The sequence below is a fragment of the Apus apus genome, chromosome 5 (genome assembly GCF_020740795.1).
Source record: "Apus apus isolate bApuApu2 chromosome 5, bApuApu2.pri.cur, whole genome shotgun sequence".
Taxonomy (NCBI): domain Eukaryota; kingdom Metazoa; phylum Chordata; class Aves; order Apodiformes; family Apodidae; genus Apus; species Apus apus.
Genome location: NC_067286.1, coordinates 20,263,788 through 20,285,678, shown reverse-complemented (window position 1 = coordinate 20,285,678; position 21,891 = coordinate 20,263,788). Strand labels below are relative to the sequence as shown.

At 44.2% G+C, this 21,891-nt stretch overlaps 1 protein-coding gene across 3 annotated transcripts in view; it reads left to right on the top strand.

Annotated features, from left to right (window-relative positions):
* PAMR1 (peptidase domain containing associated with muscle regeneration 1) overlaps positions 1 to 21,891 on the top strand; it is a 61,972-nt gene that overhangs the window by 19,614 nt on the left and 20,467 nt on the right. For all 3 annotated transcript variants that reach the window (XM_051620157.1, XM_051620155.1, XM_051620156.1), the window contains exons 5-6: positions 3,565 to 3,782; positions 13,056 to 13,163. In XM_051620157.1, the coding sequence (XP_051476117.1) occupies positions 3,565 to 3,782; positions 13,056 to 13,163 (326 nt within the window). The remainder of the gene's footprint in view (positions 1 to 3,564; positions 3,783 to 13,055; positions 13,164 to 21,891) is intronic.

The window sequence follows — 21,891 nt, the reverse complement described above, 5'->3', positions numbered from 1 at the left end:
TTAGGGCAGCAAGGAAGGAGCTGAAGTAAGCTCACTACCCTCGATTTCAAAAAAGCAGACGTTGGTCTCTTCAAGGATCTGCTTGGTAGGGTACCATGGGACAAAGCCCTGGAGATTAGGGGAGCCCAGGAAAGCTGGTCTATATTCAAAGATCACCTCCTCCATGCTCAGAAGCAATGTGTCCCAACAAAGAGGAAGGTATGCAGGAGTGCCAGGAGGCCTGCATGGATGAGCAAGGTGCTCCTGGATACAACTAAATGGTATACAAGCTATACAGGGAGTGGAAGCAGGGACAAGTAGCCTGGGGGGAGTACAGTGAAGTTGTCAGAGAAGCAAGGGATTGGGTAAGGAAGGCCAAAGCACAGAGACCTGGACCTGGCCAGGGATGTTGTCATGTCCCACAAAGTGGGCACAGCTCCCCAGGGGTGGGGGCCCAAATTAAATATCATGTCCCAAAAAGTGGGTATGGCATTAGGTCCCACAAAGTGGGCATGTGTAGAGTTCCCCAGAGGTGGGGGTCAACCCAGGGTGATTTGGATCTAATCCTCCTCTCCTAATTAATCACTTTTAGCAACCTATTTGGCAAGATTAACCTCTGGAATTCTCTGTGTGGCATTCTCATTAAGACCATTACCCAGGAGGTTTATACAAAGCATTACTTCGAATTGAGTAAGATTATAAAGCTTGTAAAAAATCCCCACAAAACAACACCACTCTCAAAGCAACAGATTACAACTAACAGAACTTAGCAAAATTGTACGCTGAAAATAACAGGTTACAACTGGAAAAGCTTGGCAAAATTGTAAATTTTGTTACTGTTATGTGCCAAGAATAAGGTTAGAAAAAGAGAGAGAGAGAGAGATAAAGAGAGACAGAAAAAGAAAGATGAAGAGTACGTGGATAGGAAAGATATCACCACCCTTGGATCCAATGATGGTCTCAACATGACATTGTGGTCCTTGGATGGCAGGCACCTGCCCCAAGCATTTAGTCTGCCTCTTTATGATACATGGTCCTGCCTCTCCTGGTGAGGCTTGGCCTACTTTGTGCAGACTCAGTGTTGGATTCAGGAATGTTCTGGAGATAAGTCATTGGGGCACAGGGTCCAGGTGATCATTTGCCCCACCTCCCCTCCACCCCCACATCCAGGTTGACCAAGCAATGACCTTTATTCTCATGCATGCGCTCTGTCCTTAAAAAGGAAAGTGGTCTTTCGCAAGGCGGCACTGTGCTTCCATGGGGCTTCTCTTGTCAGCCACTGTTCCTTATCAAATAAAGACAGTGTCCCATTTATCAGAACAAGGGGCTCTCCTTGGGAGAACAGGTGGCTTATCAAATGAGGACCCCACCCAAGCACAATGTCCAGTTTGTCAGGGTGGCTGTTTTGAGACAATTCTTCATTTGGGGATTCTACAGATGTGAAGAACAAGAAAAGTTTGTACTGGTAAAAAGAGGAAGACAAGGAAGAATGTGGGCCCACTTCAGAAGGAAAATGGAGACCTGGTCATGCAGGACCTAGAGAAGGCTGAGGTACTCAATGACTACTTTGCCACAGTCTTCACCAACAAAGGCTCTGGTCACACCATTCAAGTTAGAGAAGGCAAAGGCATGGACTGTGAAAAGGAAGATCTCCCCACTGTAGGAGAAGAGCAGGTTCATGATCAGCTGAAGGACCTGAAGGTGTTTAAGTCCATGGGATCTGATGGGATTTATGCATGGCTTCTGAAGAAACTGGCTGATGAAGTTGCAAATCCTCTGTCCATTGTATTTGAAAAGTTTTGGCAGTCTGGCAAAATTCCCACTGACCAGAAGAGGGGAAACATAACCCCTGTTTTCATAAAGGGAAAAAAAGAAGTCCCAAGGAACTATAGACCAGACAGTCTCACTTCTGTGCCTGGCAAGATCATGGAGCAGATCCTCCTGCAGGCTCTGCTAAGGCACTTGCAAACCCAAAGGCTGATTGGTAACAACCAACATGGCTTCACCAAGGGCGAATCCTGCCTGACTAATTTGGTGGCCTTCTACAATGGGGTCACAGCATTGGTGGACAAAGGAAGAGCAACTGGCATAATCTACCTGGACCTGTGCAAAGCTTTTGACACTGTCCTGCATGACAACCTATTCCAGTACCGTACTACTTTTATGGTGAAGAATTTCTTCCTGATGTCTAATCTAAATCTCCCCTCTTTCAGTTTAAAACCATTACCCCTTGTCCTATTACTACCCTCTCTGACGAAAAATCCCTCCACAGCTTTCCTGTAGGCTCAATGTCCAGAGGGAGACCTGTGACAACTCAGCGACATGAACAGTGGAACACTAGTGTTTCAGATTACTTTCCTCTGCCTATTTTGGCTGCTTCTGTTATATCCCTGAGTTTTCCTTGTACCCGATTGCTGACTTCTGAACATCACAATGAAAATAGGTTAGAGAACTGAAGCATGTGAACAGAATGTATTACTTATCATAGAATCATAGAATCATAGGGGTTGGAAGGGACCTCGAAAGATCATCTAGTCCAACCCCCCTGCCAGAGCAGGGTCACCTAGAGTACATCACACAGGAAGGCGTCCAGGCGGGTTTTGAATGTCTCCAGCGAAGGAGACTCCACAACCTCTCTGGGCAGCCTGTTCCAGTGCTCTGTCACTCTCACAGTAAAAAATTTTTTTCTGATATTCACCTTAAACCTCCTATGCTCCAATTTGTATCCATTACTCCTTGTCCTATCACTGGTCATCACTGAAAAAAGCTTAACTCCATCTTCTTGACGCTCACCCTTTACGTATTTGTAAACATTGATGAGGTCACCCCTCAGTCTCCTTTTCTCCAAACTAAAGAGACCCAGCTCCCTCAGCCTTTCCTCATAAGGGAGATGTTCCACTCCCTTAATCATCTTTGTGGCTCTGTGCTGGACTCTTTCCAGCACTTCCCTGTCCTTCTTGAACTGAGGGGCCCAGAACTGGACACAATACTCCAGATGTGGCCTCACCAATGCAGAATAGAGGGGGAGGAGAACCTCTCTTGATCTACTAACCACACCCTTTCTAATACACCCCAGGATGCCATTGGCCTTCTTGGCCACAAGGGCACACTGCTGGCTCATGGTCATCCTCCTGTCTACCAGGACCCCCAGATCCCTTTCACCTACACTGCTCTCCAGCAGGTCAGCCCCCAACCTGTACTGGTGCATGACATTTTTCTTCCCCAAATGCAAAACTCTACACTTGCCCTTGTTAAAGTTCATCAGGTTTTTCCCCGCCCAAGTCTCCAGCCTGTCTAAGTCTCTCTGAATGGCAGCCACTCCTCCCAGCTTGGTGTCATCAGCAAACTTGCTGAGGGTACATTCTGTACTTCAATTTAGACTTCACTGTTCTGCCACTTAAATATTCTCATGGAGCAACTGTATAGAGTTAAGCTGTCTTCCAAGGGTCAAGATGCAAAAATTGAGGTGAAGTACGGATTAGGGTGAGGGCACTAACATAACTAAACATCCTAACTAAAAATAAATCAGAGTGAAGGTGTACAGGTGAGTGCATGCAGCCTGACCGTGTGTCCTTGTTCCTCAAGATTTTCCATGCTGAGCCTGGAGTTTGACTACATGTGCCAGTATGACTATGTGGAGGTCCGTGATGGGGACAATTTGGACAGCCAAATAATTAAGAAATTCTGTGGAAATGAGAGGCCACCTCCCATCCGAAGCACCGGGTCTTCACTCCATGTCCTCTTCCAGTCTGATGGATCTAAGAACTTTGATGGATTTCATGCTATCTTTGAAGAAATTACAGGTAAAATTATCCAAAACTGGAACATGCCAGTCATTATAATTAATTCAGTTTTGCTTTATTATAATATTAAAATATCCCTGTTTTGCTTTATTAAAAACTTCCATGCTGTGTTGCCAGCAGCAACAAAGTCAGTGCAGGAAAGATTCAAAAGCCATCAGTTGGCATGTGAATGTGAGGCTCTTTGAACAAAGACTGAATTTCTTCTCCCTGTATGAAGAACAAGTACATCAGCCAGCACAGAAAAGCTGCTGTTTTGTGAGAGCTTTCTGTCTGAGAACTAAGAGCACAGACAGAAACAGAGGAAAGGGCACGAGTATCTGCAATTGCAGAATTGCTCAATGCTGTGTGCAGGAGCAGTCACTATCTCAACTAACAAAAACCTGATGCAAAGCCTCATGATTAGCTCAGTGAAAATGCCTTGACATGAATCTTGTGTCATACCATTAGGGCTTAAAAAAAAAAAAAGAAAGAAAGAAAAAGAAGAAAAAAGATGTGTTCAGAGCACAGATTATTTTCTTTATGAAAAGAAAAATAACATTGAAAGTGTAGTTGGATGCTCATTTTGCCGTTGCATTTGAAGCATCCTCTACGCTTTTCCTGGATCTTCCTTGTGTGTCTATGTAGGGAATTTTAGTCAAATCTACCCACAGTACTCTTGGCACAGAAAGCTAATCAGTGTGCTGCTTTGCCACAAATAAACCCTGCAGGATCTATAACCCACCATAACTTGCCTTCCACACATCTTGGTGATCCACATTTCATTACATCATCCAGGGTATATCTGGCTCAGGTATTTCAGTTTAGTTTATATAATCCCTATATAAACACATAAACCTACAGTAGGTCATTATCAGGGGTGTAGCTAGCAACCTGAACTGTGCATACTACTGGATGCAGAGCCTATGCTGTTTCTTAGTCTGCCCTGTTCTTCATATATTACCTTTAGTACCTGTTAATAGCATAGCTGGAACATTAGCTATTGGTAGCTTGCTTGGGCTTTCAACAGGAGAGGTGTTATACAACAAATGAATGTGGTATGAGCTATGTTACATAAAGACTGCCTGTGCTCAGAGAACTAACTTTTTCTATATGGTGCAAGCTGAATTGATTCAGTTTTCTCTGTCCCACAGGAAACACTTGGTATTCAAATGCTGTTGAGCACTTTATTTCTGCCCCATTTTTAGTGGTAATTTTTCTGATGCTGTGTGGCTGCAAGTGTGGTAATCCACACTGAACACATTGCAAAGTGCTTATGAAAGTTTGTGAGGAGGTCCTATTGTGCACTTTATTATGAGGCTGTTCTAGCCTAATGTGTAGCTGCAGTGAAAGGCTTTTAAAACACTCGCAGTGTCTTTTTATGTGAAGCATTAACCTAGCCAGCAGGATAGTTTAGAGGAAGAATACGGTGTGCATGGGGCAGCATAGAATTTAGCGTGGGCGGGGAGAGGAGGGACAGCGGCCGTTTAAAACCCCGCGCATCCGACAGTTAATTTCTCATTTCATTGAAGTCACTGAGGCGAAGGGTTCCTCAGCGGAGCATGGTGCCGGGGGACTCTTCCTTAGCTGCAAAAAAAAAACAAAAGCGCAAAAGAGGGCGCCCCAGCCAACACCCCCCAACCCGCTCCCAACCCGAGCGGGAAGAGCGAGCTCCTGACGGGCCGGCGCCCCCGACTTAGCGTGGGCGGGACAAACCCCTCATGTACAAGGGTGGACTCGGGGAGGGCGAGAGCCTGAGAGTGCTGCAAAGAGGGTGTTGCGCGGCAGATCGCGCAGGCACAGCAAGGGAGCAGGCATGCTCGGCTCGAAGTACCCACCCTCCCAGGACAAATTCCAACGATGGTCTCCACTCAGTCCGAAGCTATGGTCAAAAGAAATGTAGTGACCTAGACTGACCTACCTCGGAAATGCGCAGCGTCCAGGTCTTGGGCTACATGGAATGACAGAGCCTGTCACTCTTGACAGAGGACAGCAGAGACAATACCTGTGTGCACTGTGACCACGTAAATGATCTGCTCAGTCTGGTGGTGGAGCTTAAAGAGGAAATGGAGAGATTAAGGACTACCTGGGAGTGTGAAAGAGAAATAGCCTGGTGGAGCCACACCCTACCATCCTTAGAGAAAAAGCAGCAGTTGGAGGCTCCCCGAGAAGTAGAGGATCCCCCACCTTATTGTTACCAGGCAGAAGGACAGGACCTAAGATATCACAGGGGTGAATGGAAGCAGGTCCCTGCTCAGGGCAGCAGGCAAGTCCCCTTCAGGCCTCCCCCACCTTCCCAGGTGTCCTTACAGAACAGATACGGAGCTCTGGAAATAGAGTACCAGGGAAATGAGGATGCTAATAAAGCCCCATCCAGGGAGTCACTGAAGCAGCCAGCTCCATGCATTAAGACTGCTTCTGTTAAGAGCAAGAGAAGGGTAATTGTTACAGGAGATTCCCTTCTGAGGGGAACTGAGGGTTCCATCTATTGGTTGGACCCTTCCCACAGGGAAGTCTGCTGCCTCCCTGGGGCCCAGGACAGGGATGTAACCAGGAAAATTAGTGGTCTGGTACGGCCCTCAGATTACTACCCTCTTTTGACAGTGTAGGTAGTGATGAGGTAAAGAGAAGAAGTCCGAGGGCAATGAAGAAAGATTTCAGGGCCTTGGAATGATTGGTCAAGAGACTGGGAGCACAAATGGTGTTCTCCACTTTCCCTCCAGTTCTGGGGAATGATGAATGGGTAAACAAGAAGACCTGACAGATCAATGTCTGGCTCCAAACGAGGCCCATCAGAGATGAGCCTAGGTGTGAAGGGTCAAGGATGGGGGTGAAACCAATAGCCCATTTCAAGTGCATCTACACTAATTATTCTGGTTTAGTTTGGTGGGTTTTTTGGTAGCAAGGGAAGGGCAGCAGGGGTGGCTCCTGTAAGGAGTTGAGAAGCTCCCCCTGCTCCAAACCCAGCCAAGGAGCCATTAGAGAGGCAATAGATGCGCCTCAGTAATTAACATATGAAAGAACTGATATAACATATAACACCTGAGCAGAGAAGGACTTGGGGGAGAAGAGCTGTGCTGGGGAAGGAGAGTGGTGCTGGTGGTTGGTGAGGAAGAAGGGGAAGAAGGTGCCCTTGCAGAAGTTTCCCTGCAACCCATGGCAAGATGGCAAGCTGTTGCCCTGCACTCTTAGAGGAATGTGGTGAAACATTCCTTGTAGGTGCCAGGAGGGGTGAACTTGGCCAGTGGATATGGATTTTGTGGCCAGTGGATTTGCTGCTAGTGGACTCTGATTATGCAGCTTTGGAAGACCCCGGCGCCAGGGGAGTTGGCTGTTCCCAAAGGAGCCCGGTGACTGTGAGAAGCCCATGCTGGAGCAGCTTGCTCTGGACCTCGTGGGAAGGACTCATGAAGGAGACGTTCGTGGAGGACTCTCTTCCATGAGAGGGACCCCGTGGGAAAGCAGGGAAGGACTGTGAGGAATCCTTCTTCCTGAGGAGGATTGAGTGGCAAGAACCACCAGCCTGTGAACTGACTCTAAATCCCATCCCCTGTCCCCCTGTGCCACTGGGGGAAGGAGGTAGAGAAACCGGGAACAAAGTATTTTGGGCCCAGGAAAAAGGGAGGGGTGGCGTAATGTGTGTAAGCCCTGCTGTTTGTGTTGTCTGTGTCCTGTGTGTGTTTGATTAGTGTGAAATTAAATTTTTTTTTTTTTTTTTCCACAAGTTGAGTCTGATTTGCATGGGACCTTAATTGGACCTCCTTGTCCTTTGTCTCAATCCATGAGCTTTGTCCTCCTCATCCCACAGTGTGTGTGTGTGGGGGGGGAGCAAGTTGAGTGAGTGGCCACGTGGCTGTTCCTTTGTTGTCGTGTTGGGCCCAAACCATGACACTAATGCACGTAGCATGGGCAACAAACAGGATGTGCGGGAAGCCATTGTGCAGCAGGACAGCTATGATGTAGTTGCCATCACAGAAACATGATGGGATGGCTGTCATTAAGAATACTGCAGTGAATGAATATAAGGTCTTCAAAAGGGATAGGCAAGGTAGGAGAGGCAATGGTGTGGCTCTGTATGTTAGGGAGTGTTTTGATTGTGTAGGGCTTGATTATAGTGGTAATAAAGTTGAATGTTTATGAGTAAGGATGAAGGGAAAAGTGAATAAGGCAGATACTGTGCTGGGAATCTCTTATAGACCACTCGGCCAGGACAAGGAGGCAGATGAAGTATTTTACAAGTGACTGGATGAAATCTCACAATCGCCAGCCCTTGTTCTGGTGGGGGAGTTCAACTTACAGGATGTCTACTGGAAATATAACACAGTAGAGAGCAGGCAGGCTAGGAGGTTCCTCGAGAGTGTGGAAGATAACTTCCTCAGGCAACTGGTAAGTGAGCCTATGAAGGGAGGCACCTTGCTGGACCTCCTGTTCACAGAGAAAGACTAGTGGGAGATGTGGTGGTTGGATGCTGTCTTGGGCTTAGCAATCATAAAATGGTGAAGTTTTCAATTCTTAGTGATGTAAGAAGGAGGTTAGCAAAATCTCCACCTTGGACTTCTGAAGGGTCGACTTAGGCTTGTTCAGGACACTGGTTGAGAGAGTCCCTTGGGAAACAGACCTGAAGGGCAAAAGGGTCCAGGAAGGCTGGACTCTCTTTGAGAAGGAAATCTTTAAAGCCAGGGAGCAGGCTGTCCCCATGTGTTATAAGATTAAAGGGTGGCCTAGTTGAACAGGGAGCTTTTGCAGGGATTTAGGAAAAAAAGGAGGATTTACCACCTTTGGAAGAAGGGACAGGCAACTCAAGAGGAGTACAGAGATCTTGTTAGGTCATACAGAGAGAAAATAAGGAAGGCAAAAGCCCAGCTGGAGCTCAGCTTGGCCACTGACATAGGGGACAACAACAAAAGTTTTTACAAATACATCAACAATAAAAAAAGAGCCAGGGAGAATGTCCATCCCTTACTGGATGTGGGGGAACATTGCAACCAAGGATGAGGAAGAGGCCGAGATACTTAATGCCTTCTTTGCCTCTGTCTTTAACAGTCAGACCAGCTCCCTCCAGGGTGTTCAGCCTCCTGAGCTGGAAGATAAGGACGGAGAGCAGAACAACCTCCCCATAATCCAGGAGAAAGTAGTTAATGATTAGCTTCTGCACACACACGCAAGTCTATGGGCCTGATGGAATCCACCCAAGAGTACTGAGGGAGCTGGTGGGGGAGGTCACTAATCCTCTTTCCAGCACTTATCAACAATCCTGGTCAACAGGGGAGGTCCCAGATGACTGGAGGATGGCTGATGTGATGCCCATCTACAAGAAGGGCCAGAAGGAGGATCTGGGGAACAACAGGCCTCTCAGTTTGACCTCAGTACCAGGAAAGATCATGGAGAGGCTCATCTTGAGTGAGCTCACATGGCAAGTGCAGGGCAGCCAGGGGATTTGGGCCAGCTAGCATGGATTTATGAAAGGGAGGTCTTGCTTTTCCAACCTGATCTCTTTCTATGACCATGTGATCTGCCTATTGGATGAGAGGAAGGCTGTTTGGTAAGGCCTTTGACACCATCTCCCACAGCATTCTCTTGTAGAAGCTGGTGAATCATGGCATAGACAAGTGTAATCTTTACTGGGTGAAAAACTGGCTGGTGGCCAGGCCCAGAGAGTTGTGTTAAATGGGGTCAAATCTAGTTAGTAGATTGTCACCAGTGGTGTCTCTTAGGGCTCAGTTTTGGGGCCAATCTTGTTCAATAGCTTTATCAATGATCTTGAGGGGATTGAGTGCACCCTCAGTAAAATTGCAGATGACACCAAATTGGATGGAAATGTTGAACTGCTTGAGGGGAGGAAGACTCTAAAGAGGGAACTGGACAGGCTGGATCGATGGGCCAAGGCCAGTTGTATGAGATTTAATAGGGCCAAGTGTTGGGTCCTGCAATTCAGTCACAACAACCCCCAGGCAATGCTTCAGGCTTGAGGAAGAGTGGTGGGAGAGCTGCCCAGCAGAAAAGACCTGGGGGTGTTGGTGGACAGATGAATGAACAGGAGCCAGCAGTATGCCTAGGTGGCCAAGAAAGCCAACAGCATTCTGGCCTGTATCAGGAATACTGTGGCCAGCAGGAGTAGGGAACTGGTTGTGCCTCTGTAGTTGGCACTGGTGAGGCAGTGTCTCAAGTAATGTGTTTAGTTCTGTGCCCTTCACTACAAGGATATTGAGGTGCTGGAGCATGTCCAGAGGAGAGCTACCAAGCTGGTGAAGGGTCTAGAGAACAAGTCACATGAGGAGCAGCTGAGGGAACTATGGATGTTTAGTTTGGAGAAGAGGCTGAGGGGAGACCTTATTGCCCTCTACAACTAGGTTGTGGTGAGGTGGGTGTTGGCCTCCCCTCCCAAGTAAATAACAATAGGACCAGAGGAAATGGCCTGAAGTTGCAGCAGGGGAGGTTTAGCATGGATATTAGGAAGAATTTCTATACTGAAAGAGTGGTCAGGCACTGGAATAGCCTACCCAGGGCAGTGGTTGAGTCACCATCCTTGGAGGTATTCAAGAAATGTGTAGATGTGGCACTTCATGGCATGCTGTGGTGGCTGAGGTTGTGAGGGGTTTTTTTGGTGTTGTTTGTTTGTGTTTTTTTTTTGTTGTTGTTGTTTTTGGTAGAGTGTGTGTGGTTGGTTGTGTTTGGTTTGTTTCTTTTCTGTGCAGATGGTTGGACTTGGTGATCTCAAAAGACTATTCCAACCTTGACGATTTTGTGATTCTGTGAAAGGAGGGGCAGCACAGGATCAAAACCTCTGGTAACATGTTGTAAACTGAAGCATTTTCCCTGAAATTTCCCTCTGTGCACAGTACTGCAGAAAAGCCAAGGTTCCCAGAACAGATTGCACAGGGCTTGCTAGAGCAATTCTCTGTACTGCAGATGAGAGCAGCAGCAGCACTTGTGCTTACAGGATATGGACCAGGCCATGGAGGTAATCTGATGTCCCCATCACCTTAGTGGTGTAAAAGAAGTGTCTTGTGCTGTCAGAATTCCTTTCCTGTCTTCCCTTCCTCTGAGTTCTTTTCTGGCTTTAAAGTCATTGCTTTGTTGAAGCAGTGGCACTGACTGGTTTGACTGCCAGAGAAGTTTCGATTGATACAAAATACACTGCAAAGACTGTATCCCCTTTAGGAAAGGTCACTGTGTGTGTAGTTACTAAAGGATGAACCACACAACCTGTTGTGCTGCCTGGTCTGGAAGCAGGTGTTAGGGCCTATCCCATGCCATTTGTCAAATACGAACCAGTAATTGTTAGGAGTGACTAGAATTCACTCAACAGACTTCAAATGAGTATTTGGGGGCATGGGATGGGGTAGTTGGGTAGGCATCAGGGTTTCTTAGAGTTCAGTCGTATGCTGGATTTAGTTAGAGAAAGCCTGTTACTGAATTTCAATAACTCTTTACTTTCTGTACCCCAAATCTTGCACACAACATAGGGGCTTTAACCTTTTGTAGTACTGTCCCGTGTTGTTTGACTGAAGTCAGGAAATCCAGACTCCTTTAAAAAGAGAAATCTTTAATACTCTTGAGTTTCTGACATTTTCGAGGACAGTACCTGGCACTTATTCTTGTTCACTCAGCGTGCTTACTTCTACAATATCATGAGACATAGCTGGGGCAAGGACAAAGCTGAAAGCTCACTTGTTTCAAACCAGTGACTACGAAATACCAGTCTGTACAGGCTCTTCTGCTTCTTCTTCCTTCTTAGTGATATTTTATGTTACTTGAATGCAGTACAATTGCCATATATATATATTCCTTTTAGTGAATGAATTACTGGTCTTAGTCAGACCTTAGTCTTCAATGACACCTGGAAGATATTAATTGCCCAGCCATGTATGAATTGCTTTTACATCATCACATGAAACCTCCAGAGAAATCCATATGTAGTGTCTATATATGTCTTCTTTCTTACCATCTGGATAAAAAAGATTCAGAGATGATACTTCAAGTGAAGTCTTTGCATGAAAAACTGCTGATTCTGGTATCTGTCATTTGAGACTTCTGTAGAGAATGCTTTACATGTATTAGTACACAACCTCACCAAGACTGAGTTCTCATGGTTGCAACACTCAACAGCTGGTACTAAGATTCATATTTCTGCTATAACCAAAGCAATTAGTGTATTTAGTGTGGAAGGTTAAAGATTATCTGTAAATGAATTAGAATGCTGACCGTTATAGCAATCACAATTTTGAAGTTTAATTCATAAGTTATCCTGTATGCTAGGGTAAATCTTTATGATGGCAAGGAATATATTTTGTAGTCATTCTGAGCTGTAACTGAACTCAACTACTGGTATGCATCCAGATGTGAACTTTGCTGCAGTCTTCTTTTGTTAAGATGGACTTGAAGCAGGGCATTAGATCCTGAAATCCTCAGGTTTTGGAGACATTTGAATCTTAAACTGGATCTATATCTTGAGATTTTGGCTCTACTTTCTGCCTGCTAAAAGCCATGCTCAGTTTGGAGAATTATCTAAGTGAAACTTACTGATTTGTATTTTTGAGTAAAGCATGTTCTACTCACTCAACTCCCCTTAGAGCAAAAATAAAACAGAAAAAGTGTGTGTTATTGTACAGTGGAATTTGCTGATATAAAAAGGTGCAATTGCACATTCTGCTATTAATTTATGCAAATATATTAATATACTTACATATTATATATAATACAGTTTGATGTGTATACAGTTTGATGTGTATCACTGCTAGATTTGTGGTGTGCTTCCCCAACAGACTTAGGGTCATCATGGTAATTCAGAGCTTCCTGAACCCAGCACAAAACAGGTGCTTCTCAGGGGCAAAACAACTCCCAAAGTCTGGCATGACAAGATGCTAGAAAAACTGCCAGAACCATGGATCTGGGAACTTAGGGGTATTAGGGTACATATCCCTAATATCTGGGATGAATGGCAGGAGAAATGTAGGATGATATTAATCTTCTTTAATTTAGGCTAAACTCTAAACACTGTTGGAGCTTGCTGTAAATTATTTTTCTTCCACAAACCATTCTGACTACACTTAACAACAGTTAAAGGAAAATTGTAAGAGTAAGTGATGGATGCTGGGAAAATAACTGCCCGTCCCTATAAGATCCCCTCTACAGTAAGTAAGAAAGAAGAACAGAAGTTTTTTTGGTATGCATTAGGCCATTTACTGTCTTCCTGACTTTTAACCAGAATTTGTAATTTACCCCAAGACATAATGAAAAATAGATAGGGCTCCCATCCAATGAAAGACCACAAATGTTCTTACTTTTCTTTTATAGCTTGTTCGTCATCTCCATGTCTTCATGATGGAACGTGCATTCTAGACAAAAGCGGTACCTACAAATGTGCCTGTCTGGCTGGCTATACAGGGAACCACTGTGAAAACTGTGAGTACAGGTGCTGTGTGTATGACCAGCCTCCAGGGTTGACGCTGATGCAGGCTGTTAATTTTTAGGAGTGCACTGATATGTAGGTTAGGTCAGTCACAATGCCAGAGAATACACTGAGCTTTTTGTTGTGTTTTTTTAAGAAGCATAGCTTGCAGTTAATGAAGATTACTACTGAATAATTCTGGAGCTTTTTATATATGTGTAAAAAGGTAAAACAGCTGGGAAACAGTACACAAGAAATCTCGTAACAGACTAGACTTACCAGATAAAAACACACCTGCCTGCTGTATTCCACTGTGTTCTCTTCTAAAAGCACATAGCCCAGCTCAGGCATGTGCTTGGTGCTTGTTGTGGTTTAACCAGGCAGGTGGCTATACAATATCCTGAAAAATAGCAGCAACTACCTTAGATGCACATTAGGGAAAGAGTAACAAGCTGACCAGTGGCCTCATCCTGGTGCTCTGCATGCTAAAATGCATTCACTTAAGTGTCAAAAAGACAATGACTCTGTACAGCATGTCAACTACTTGTTCATCTCAAATGAAGAAAGGTCTCAGTGTTGAGTTTGCCTGCTGAGATTGCAGCTGTAGAGAGACGGTACTGCTGGTACCCCATGGCAAATGCTCTCCTCTTCTGCTTGTTCTCCTCCTAGGACAGGGTGTTTTGACTCAAGAGTCCTCAAAGGGCTTGCTGGCCCCAAAACAAGAGACCTTCACTTCATCCTGCCCTGAAATTTCCTGTTACCTTTATTTTAAACAAAGCCTGGTGAACCAGAGTTCATATGCAAATAAGAGGAATTTGTGCTGAATGGGGAATTTAGGGCTCAGATCTGATTTCCATTTTTATTCTGTTTCTCACTACTGTCTGCCAAGAAGAAGAGGTTTGTTCTGCATCCTAATGGGTCTAATCCAGCTGACTAAGCTCTATAAACTAACTTCTTGCTGTAGCCTTTGATGTTGCTAATGCTGGCCTTACTATGTTCCAACAGACCTTTCAATATAGTTTTCAGGCCCTTCCCCACTGCTGATAAAAACCCCTTCTATCCTTCTTGGCCCCATACAACTGTGACTTGGACTAGTTCTTAGGGATGCCCTCACCCTTAATGGACTGACTTACTGATACTTAAGACAGGGAGCAAGCCTTAACACTCTCCTACCCCCTGTCTTGTTCTGTTGTGGGAGAAATGAGCTCAGCTGTCAGTACTTCACATAGGTTAGACAGAGGGTTCTGGACATTAATCCTAGTTTTCTCACTTGAGCATGGACATGTAATGCAGTGTGTTCTAAGGGAACACGTGAAGTTTTTTTTAATTTTGTCAGAAAGGTTCTTAATAATAGGTTTCGAGAAGTGCCATAATCACTGTCTATAATCACTGGTATATATTGTGCCATTTGCAGCCCACATATGTTAGACCATGCCTACACTGCATGATTACAGTGGAGAACTTCAGGTATAATCAAATGCCCCTGAGCCCTTATTGCCACTCTGGCCTGGAAATCAGTCTTATTTCAATTAGGAAAATGTTTTGAAAATAGCTTATTCCAGCTTTTTTAAAGGGACAGAGTTCTTCCCCATTTGTGTCAATGTAGCTTTTTGGTGGCTATGTCAAAAATATGAGATCAATGTCATTCTTTCTCCATCACATTTCTACTGTCCTCCCTATAGGCTTGCATTTATAGATTGAGAAATAAGAAAACTCCTTCTGCTGCCAAAACACATATATACATGCAGCTGCTAAGGAGTAAAGGCTGGTGGCCTTTTTTCCCTAATCACAATCCAAGAGTTCACCTGCTTTGAGACCCACACACTAGCAAAAAATTTTAACTGGAACGTGGCAGTTCCCAGATTTTGCAGATTCTTTAGGGAATTTGGGCTAAAGCTTAAACCAGCACCACCCTTTAGCCTGTCATACAGCAACACTGTAGTGTAAACATTGGCGGGATGCTCTCAGAAGTGGCTTGTTCTCCAGAATCTTCCTGGGACTCCTTCTGAGAAGCAATGTAGTATCCCTACTTGTGCCTTGAGCACTATTCCTTGGTTAAACTGCTCTTTATGGGCAAGACGGTTGAGAAGAACAGTCAATTCAGACAGGGTGAGATAATCCTGCAGTGAAGACATGGATGGTGCAGTCATATAGGAAGCTTTGTTGGACCACATGACTCTGCAAAGCCAGGTTAGGTAATAGTACTGTAGCATCTGCTACATACTGCAGTCCTCAAAGAGGTTTTTAATAAGTCACCTTCAGAGTTCAGTTCTGGTGGGATATTGCCTTCTTTTGTTCTCCTGAACTGATCTGAACAGCATTGTGATTCTAGTTAGACATTTGCTAGGATATTATCCTTGCTGCCCCATACTGCCCCACAGTATACTCTTTTCCAGGAGAATTATGTATTTAGAAGCCAAGATCTGTTTTGTTTAGTACCTAGTGCATGAATTTGATGAGCTTGGCTTAAGATGGAGGCAGAGATTTCTGCTCCCAGTTTTCAGTTTATTTCCTGGAGGTTTCTCCCTTGATTAAAATGATGCTGGAACTGTTCACACAGCAACTGCCAAACCACCAAACATTATGTCTGATGCTTTAAGGTAACCTAACATTAATTTTGGGTTGCTTTAATTCACTGAGTGAATTAAATTCACTAAAGCTATTCAACTGTTACGCAAACAGCCAAGATGCCCCATAGGAGGATGAAAACCTCTAAGAGAAAAATGAGGTTGGTGGCTGAGGATGGTAATCTGAAGCAGTCACTAAACAACTGCTGCTTGGAAATCAGCCTGCAGAAAAATGGTCCCTAGGACTGCTCTTTCCTTCAGCTCTGTCAATATGACTGTTGGATTGGGCAAATCATGTAGTCTCTGGGAGGAAGCTGCTCATACTGTTTAGTAGTGTTTGCTCTCGTAATATTCAAACTCCAGTAAATGTAGCTGACAGCAAGGCTGACAGAGACAGGATCTCTGCAGTATTGACAACTCCTCGTGTGCCTTTGTTATTTTCTCACTGTCTATTAAATAATAGCCAGTATTTCTAGTTTTTCAGAAAGTGAAACTTACCTGGTAAAAGCCCACGGTGTTCTGCCCAGAGTACAGCCTCCAGCATTGCTATAAACTAAATAAATCAGAATTTGTCTCATTGTTAACTTAATCCATCCAAGGATATGCCTGCCATAGGAAAATAAGTGTATTTCTATACGATACTAAATGGATTAATAGGTAACCTCCACTTGCCCCACCCCAAAACAATCTTGGAGCTTTTTCCTCAGTCTGCTAATATCGATAAAACCATCCACAGAATTCTCCTTGGTACAACATGCTGTGTGGAAGGATGAATCAGTATTTCCAGAGGACAGGTTCGACCAAGCTACATTCCAGCTATTCTTACTACACTGGATGGGACAAGGATACTTTTCCCTGTAATTTCCTCACTGACTCACTTAGAAGACTAAGTCTTCCTGACAGGGCTGCTCTAGTGTATGGTATAAATCAGGTCTTCAGCACAAAATAGCTGCATGCAAGCCAAAGAAACAGTCTGCATCATTGTCACACTTAAGGCTCACCCATACCTTTTGCAAAGGTCAAAGATGACAGGGGGATAATATAACAGTTTTAAGTTGCTTATGGAGATGTTTTCTGCTTCCTACCTGAGGGGGAGGAGATGTATCATTTTGTTTCTTTGGAGCTAGAAGTAATGAGAGAAGGGCCTGGAGCAGATTATAGATTTGGGGCCTCTAACAAGTCCTCTCTGAATCATAGAATCATAGAATGGCTTGGGTTGGAAGGTACCTTAAGGATCATCTAGTTCCAGCCCCCCTGCCATAGGCAGGGACACCTTGCAGTAGACCAGGTTGCTCAAAACCCCATCCAACCTGGGTTTGGACACTTCCAATGATGGAGCATCCACAACTCCTCTGTGCAACCTGTTACACTGTCTCACCACCCTCAAAGTAAATATTTTCTTCCTAATATCTAATCTAAATCTACCCTATTTTAGCTTAAAATGGTTACTCTTCATCCTATCACTACACTCCCTTGTAAAACATCCCTCTTCAGCTTTCCTGTAGGCCCTCTTCAGGTACCAGAAGGCTGCTATAAAGTCTCCCTGGAGGCTTCTATTCTCCAGGCTGAACAACGCAAACTCTCTAATATCTGAAGGTTAGTGGTACATTGTTCATAGTATCTGAGGAGCAAACATACAGACTGCATGTTCTTGCAGTGCTTTGGAATAATCTTAAAAACTACTATGAAGTCTGCTGGAATAACCAGCATGCGTAAACGCTGACAATTTCATTTTTTCCCCCAAAGTTCATTGAAAGGCATTGTTACTCCTTGAGGATTTTACACTAAAATGTCTCTGAGGTAAGCTACCTTACATGCTTCCCTTTGTTGCGTTCACGGGCGTGATTTCACCGTCTTGCACACTGTGGCTGATCCAAAACACAGGTAAGGCAGAATGGCCCCAGGCAGTACAAATGATGACTCAAACGACCAGTATCTCACTTTCTCTTTCTTGTGGCTCCTGTACTCCTCTGGTTTCTTCAAGAGCTCAGGAACAGCATTTTACAGCCAACCAAATTGCCCTGCTACTTCCTTAGTACTCTCCTGCTTTTTAGTTCCCTTCATTTTCTTTGTCCCAACTCTCTCAACATTTGGTAATTTCCATCCCTTTTCATTAAACAGAAAGTGCCAGATCTTCCTTTCTTTCTGAAATACAGTTTACATCCCTGCAAAAGGCTGAATAAACTATTCTGTCAGCTATGCTAGGGTGAATCTATATAATCAAATGGTGTCTTGGGGATGATTCTATATAATCAAATGGTGTCTTCATGTTACAAATAATGCAGATTCGCAAATGTTTCAAAAGAATATGCATTTCTTTAGAGTGTCTTTCTTGTTAAGCATTTCCTAGGCTTGTCCCTGTTTAGCTGGAAAGCTGACATCTCCAAAATTAAACACCTCAAGATGATTTACTTTCCTTTGTAATTTTGTATAATAATGAGCATATTAGTCTCTCTGTTGCCTTACAGTCTTCCTCCTGAGCAGATAGTGCTTTCCTCTGCAGTGTGGTATTGTGATGTTTTCCAAGGGGCACCTTGGGGAATTTATTCTAAGTACTAGGTTTTGCCACTGATAGAGAAAGTAAATGTTGAGAATTTTTAGGATTTCACTCGCTATGGTATCCCATGCACAAACAGGTCCAGTTGTATAATCAAATAGGCTATCCAAGTACCAGAAAGTTTGTATCCAGAGGCACAGTTTTTTAAGAGCTAAGAACAATGCTGATAAAGATCAAGTGGCTAATTTTAAGCAACAATCTCCAAATTGCTTCTAGATGAATAAAACACAGTGGGTGTTCCAAGCATATTTCCACATGGATACAGTCTCATTCACAGATGCAGGGAGCTGGAAAACATCATGGATGAGTTCCAGTTGGCTAGAAGAGAATGAAAAGATTTGAGTTTCTGTAGGGTTTATGTCATAGTTGTGGGCAATTATTCTAGCTGGTGCAACCACTGCAAAAGCAAAAAGGCAGAGAGAGCAGGACTGGAAATCTATCTCTGGTACTGATCAGCTAATTGGCTGCTCTTGTTAAAATTTCCTTTGACATTTTCAGGATTAATGTGAGGACTGGCAAAGTGCAACAATGAGAGGAGATTTTAACTTCTGGGACTCTTTCATGGAGGATAAATTAAGGCAAAAAATCTTTATGGGGAATTACCTGTCGCAGCATTTTGGCATGGCCTGTGGCTAAAGATGTGCATGGAGCTGGGAGAATGTGTCCTGGGGCATCACAGGGGACACAAAGGAGGAATTCACCCCTTCTAATTTCTGGTTGTAAAACTTGCAACTGTGGTCTTTTATCACCTAAAATGCATAGCCTGCCAGCTCCAAAAAGTAAAAGTTCTGAGGGGCAACAAAAAGGAAAAGCAAGTATGCCAGATGTCACAAGTCCCCTCAGAACCACACACCACTGCTGGAAAGCATTTATTTCAGAGTCCTGACCAAGAGCACCTGTCCTACAAAACATTTCAGTTCACAGCAGACTGTTCCTGCTATGAGGAAGAATGATGGCAAAGCTAATGCCACCAAGCCTGTCCTGCTGTCATTCACACCCAGCTCTCACCAGGGTCTGGAGGAGGATGGCTGAGCTACTTGTCAGTATATAGCTTCCTAGTGAGCAGCACTCTCCACGACAGGTGAGAGGTTCAGTGAAGTGTTAGCAAGAAAGTTCATGTCCTTGTGGTGGATCCCATAATGTTTGCTTCCATTTATTAAGCAGAGCTTGAGCTGAGAGTTGATCTTGAGAGAAGCATCTGAAGATGCCAGGTGTAAGTTCTATCACTGTGAGTTGAGCTCTGTGTAAGAACAAAGCCTGTGCTGAAGTGATTGTAGGCTCAGGGAGAGTGTAAGCAGTGTCAGAGAGAGAAGGACAACTTAGCAGGACCTCATTAATCTGATGTTGCTATCAACAGACTTGATGTGCCCATGATCCCAGCATACAGAGAACCCTGAAGGCAGACAGGAGCCAGAAAAAGAACACTGGGATTTCTAATGTATACGGAGTCAGGGCTTCTGCCTCATATTGTGTGACCTGATACATCAAGGTCTGACAGCCCTGCACAGAGGAGAAAGCAGAGCCACATTGCCACAGGATGGGAGGACGTTCTGATGCCTCCCAATGCTGGAAGGCTATTTAATCAAATCCATCACCAAGCTTACATGCTTGCTTGAAAGCCCCACCATTGCAGTCTTCCCAGACATCAGTTCTGTTCTGCCATCAAATATTGTGAGAACCTGGGGCATCCTTGCCTAGTGGATGGACTTTGGATGAGAAGGGGTAAGTATAGGAGTAAATTCAGAGCTGGGCAAAGAAGAACTTAATGAGGTTCAACAAGGAGAAGTGTAGGGTCCTGTACATGGAAAGGAAGAACACCATGCAGAAGTATAGGTAAGGGGTGGACCTGCTGGAGAGCAGTTCCGAGGAGAAGGATCTGGGAGTCCTTGTAGACAGTAGATTATCCATGAGCCAGCAATCTGCCCTTGCTGGCAAGAGGGCCAATGGAATCCAGGGGTGCATAAGGAAGAGTGTGGCCAGTAGTTCCAAAGAGTTCATTCTCCCCCTCTACTCTGCCCTGGTGAGGCCACAGCTGGAATATTGCACCCAGTTCTGTGCTCCCCAGTTCAAGAGAGACAGTGAACTACTAGAGAGAGTCCAGTGGAAGGCAAAAAAGATGATTGGGGGATTGTAGCATCTCCCTTCTGAGGGAGGACTAAGAGAGCTGGGATCCTTTAGCCTGGAGAAGAGAAGGCTGAGGGGAGTCCTTATTAATGCCTGAAAGTATCTAAAGGGTGGGTGCAGGGAGAATGGAGCCAGACTCTTTTCAGTAGTTCCCAGTGACAGGATGAGGGGCAACACGCACAAGCTGGAACATAGGAAATTGAATTTAAATATGAGGAAAAACTTCTTTACAATGAGGGTGACAGAGCACTGGAACAGGCTGGCCAGGGGGGTTGTGGAGTCTCCTTTTCTGGAGATATTCAAGACCTGCTTGGATGCAGTCTTGGGTGGTGTGCTCTAGGCAATCCTGCTTTAGTGGGGGAGTTGGACTAGATGATCTCCAGAGGTCCCTTCCAACTCTGGAAATTCTGTGATTCTGAGAGAAAAAAGTCACTTCCACATACTCTGCATGTTGTGTTCCCTCAGGCAAAAATATGCAGCTGTGAATTCTGAGACTTCTAGATTTTCTGGCATGAAAGCACTTGCTAGTCACTGCCATGGAGCAAGGAAGCCCCAAAGCTCAGGATCCAAAATCCTGATGCTGAGTTTTCCTGTTCTATCAGGCTTTCTTTGACAGTCATTAGACTGGTATGGCTAGGATGGTGGCACCCAGGGTCCCAAAGTAAGTTCATAACTGTCTCATTCATTGCAGAACACACATACTACGATTCATAATAGCAGAAGCTGCTCTAATTCCCTGCTTGTTACCAAGTGTAGTTTCTGTGGCTATTTTCAGTGAGCATGCCAGCACACTTCATGCATAAGCAATATCACAAGTAAATAATAATTATTTTCACCTGTAAGTAGATAAAGAACAAAACTCTATACAAATACAAGCTCTTGCACCTAATATTTCAGGGGGGACAACAATGGATATATAAACCTTTTATTAATACCGGAAATGAGAAATGAGATTTATTTTGGGCCTGAAATGTATTATTGAAAGGTTATGCAGAATTTAGAGATAATTCTCTGTGTGAGAAGCTATATATTATTTAACAAGGAAGTAGGCGAGAGGAAGGCTGCAGAAGAAAATGGTGTTCATTTAATGAAGGGACCCTGGGACAAAGGAAATGACAATTCCATCAGGAAGGATTTGAAAGACATTGAAGGGAGAAAAGTATAGCTCGGGATATAATCTAATTTATCTCACTGATGATAAAATAAGCATGAAAACTATTTCTAAATGGCAGATAATTCAGATCTGAGGAATGTCTCTTACATATAATTGAAAAGGGAGAGGAATTTGCACTGTTACTATTAATAATGAAACATTTTACTTACAAATTCAGAAACTTACTGTTCCTCTAGTCTAGTTTTTCTCAGATTGCAGACAGTTGTCTGTGAAATGTGGAGCCATTTTAATGTTTCAGATGGAACAGAAATACTGTTTTCTTACTTCCAAGACACCAAAGTAAGATGCAAGAAGGGCAGTAAGTTTTATCAGGTATCTAT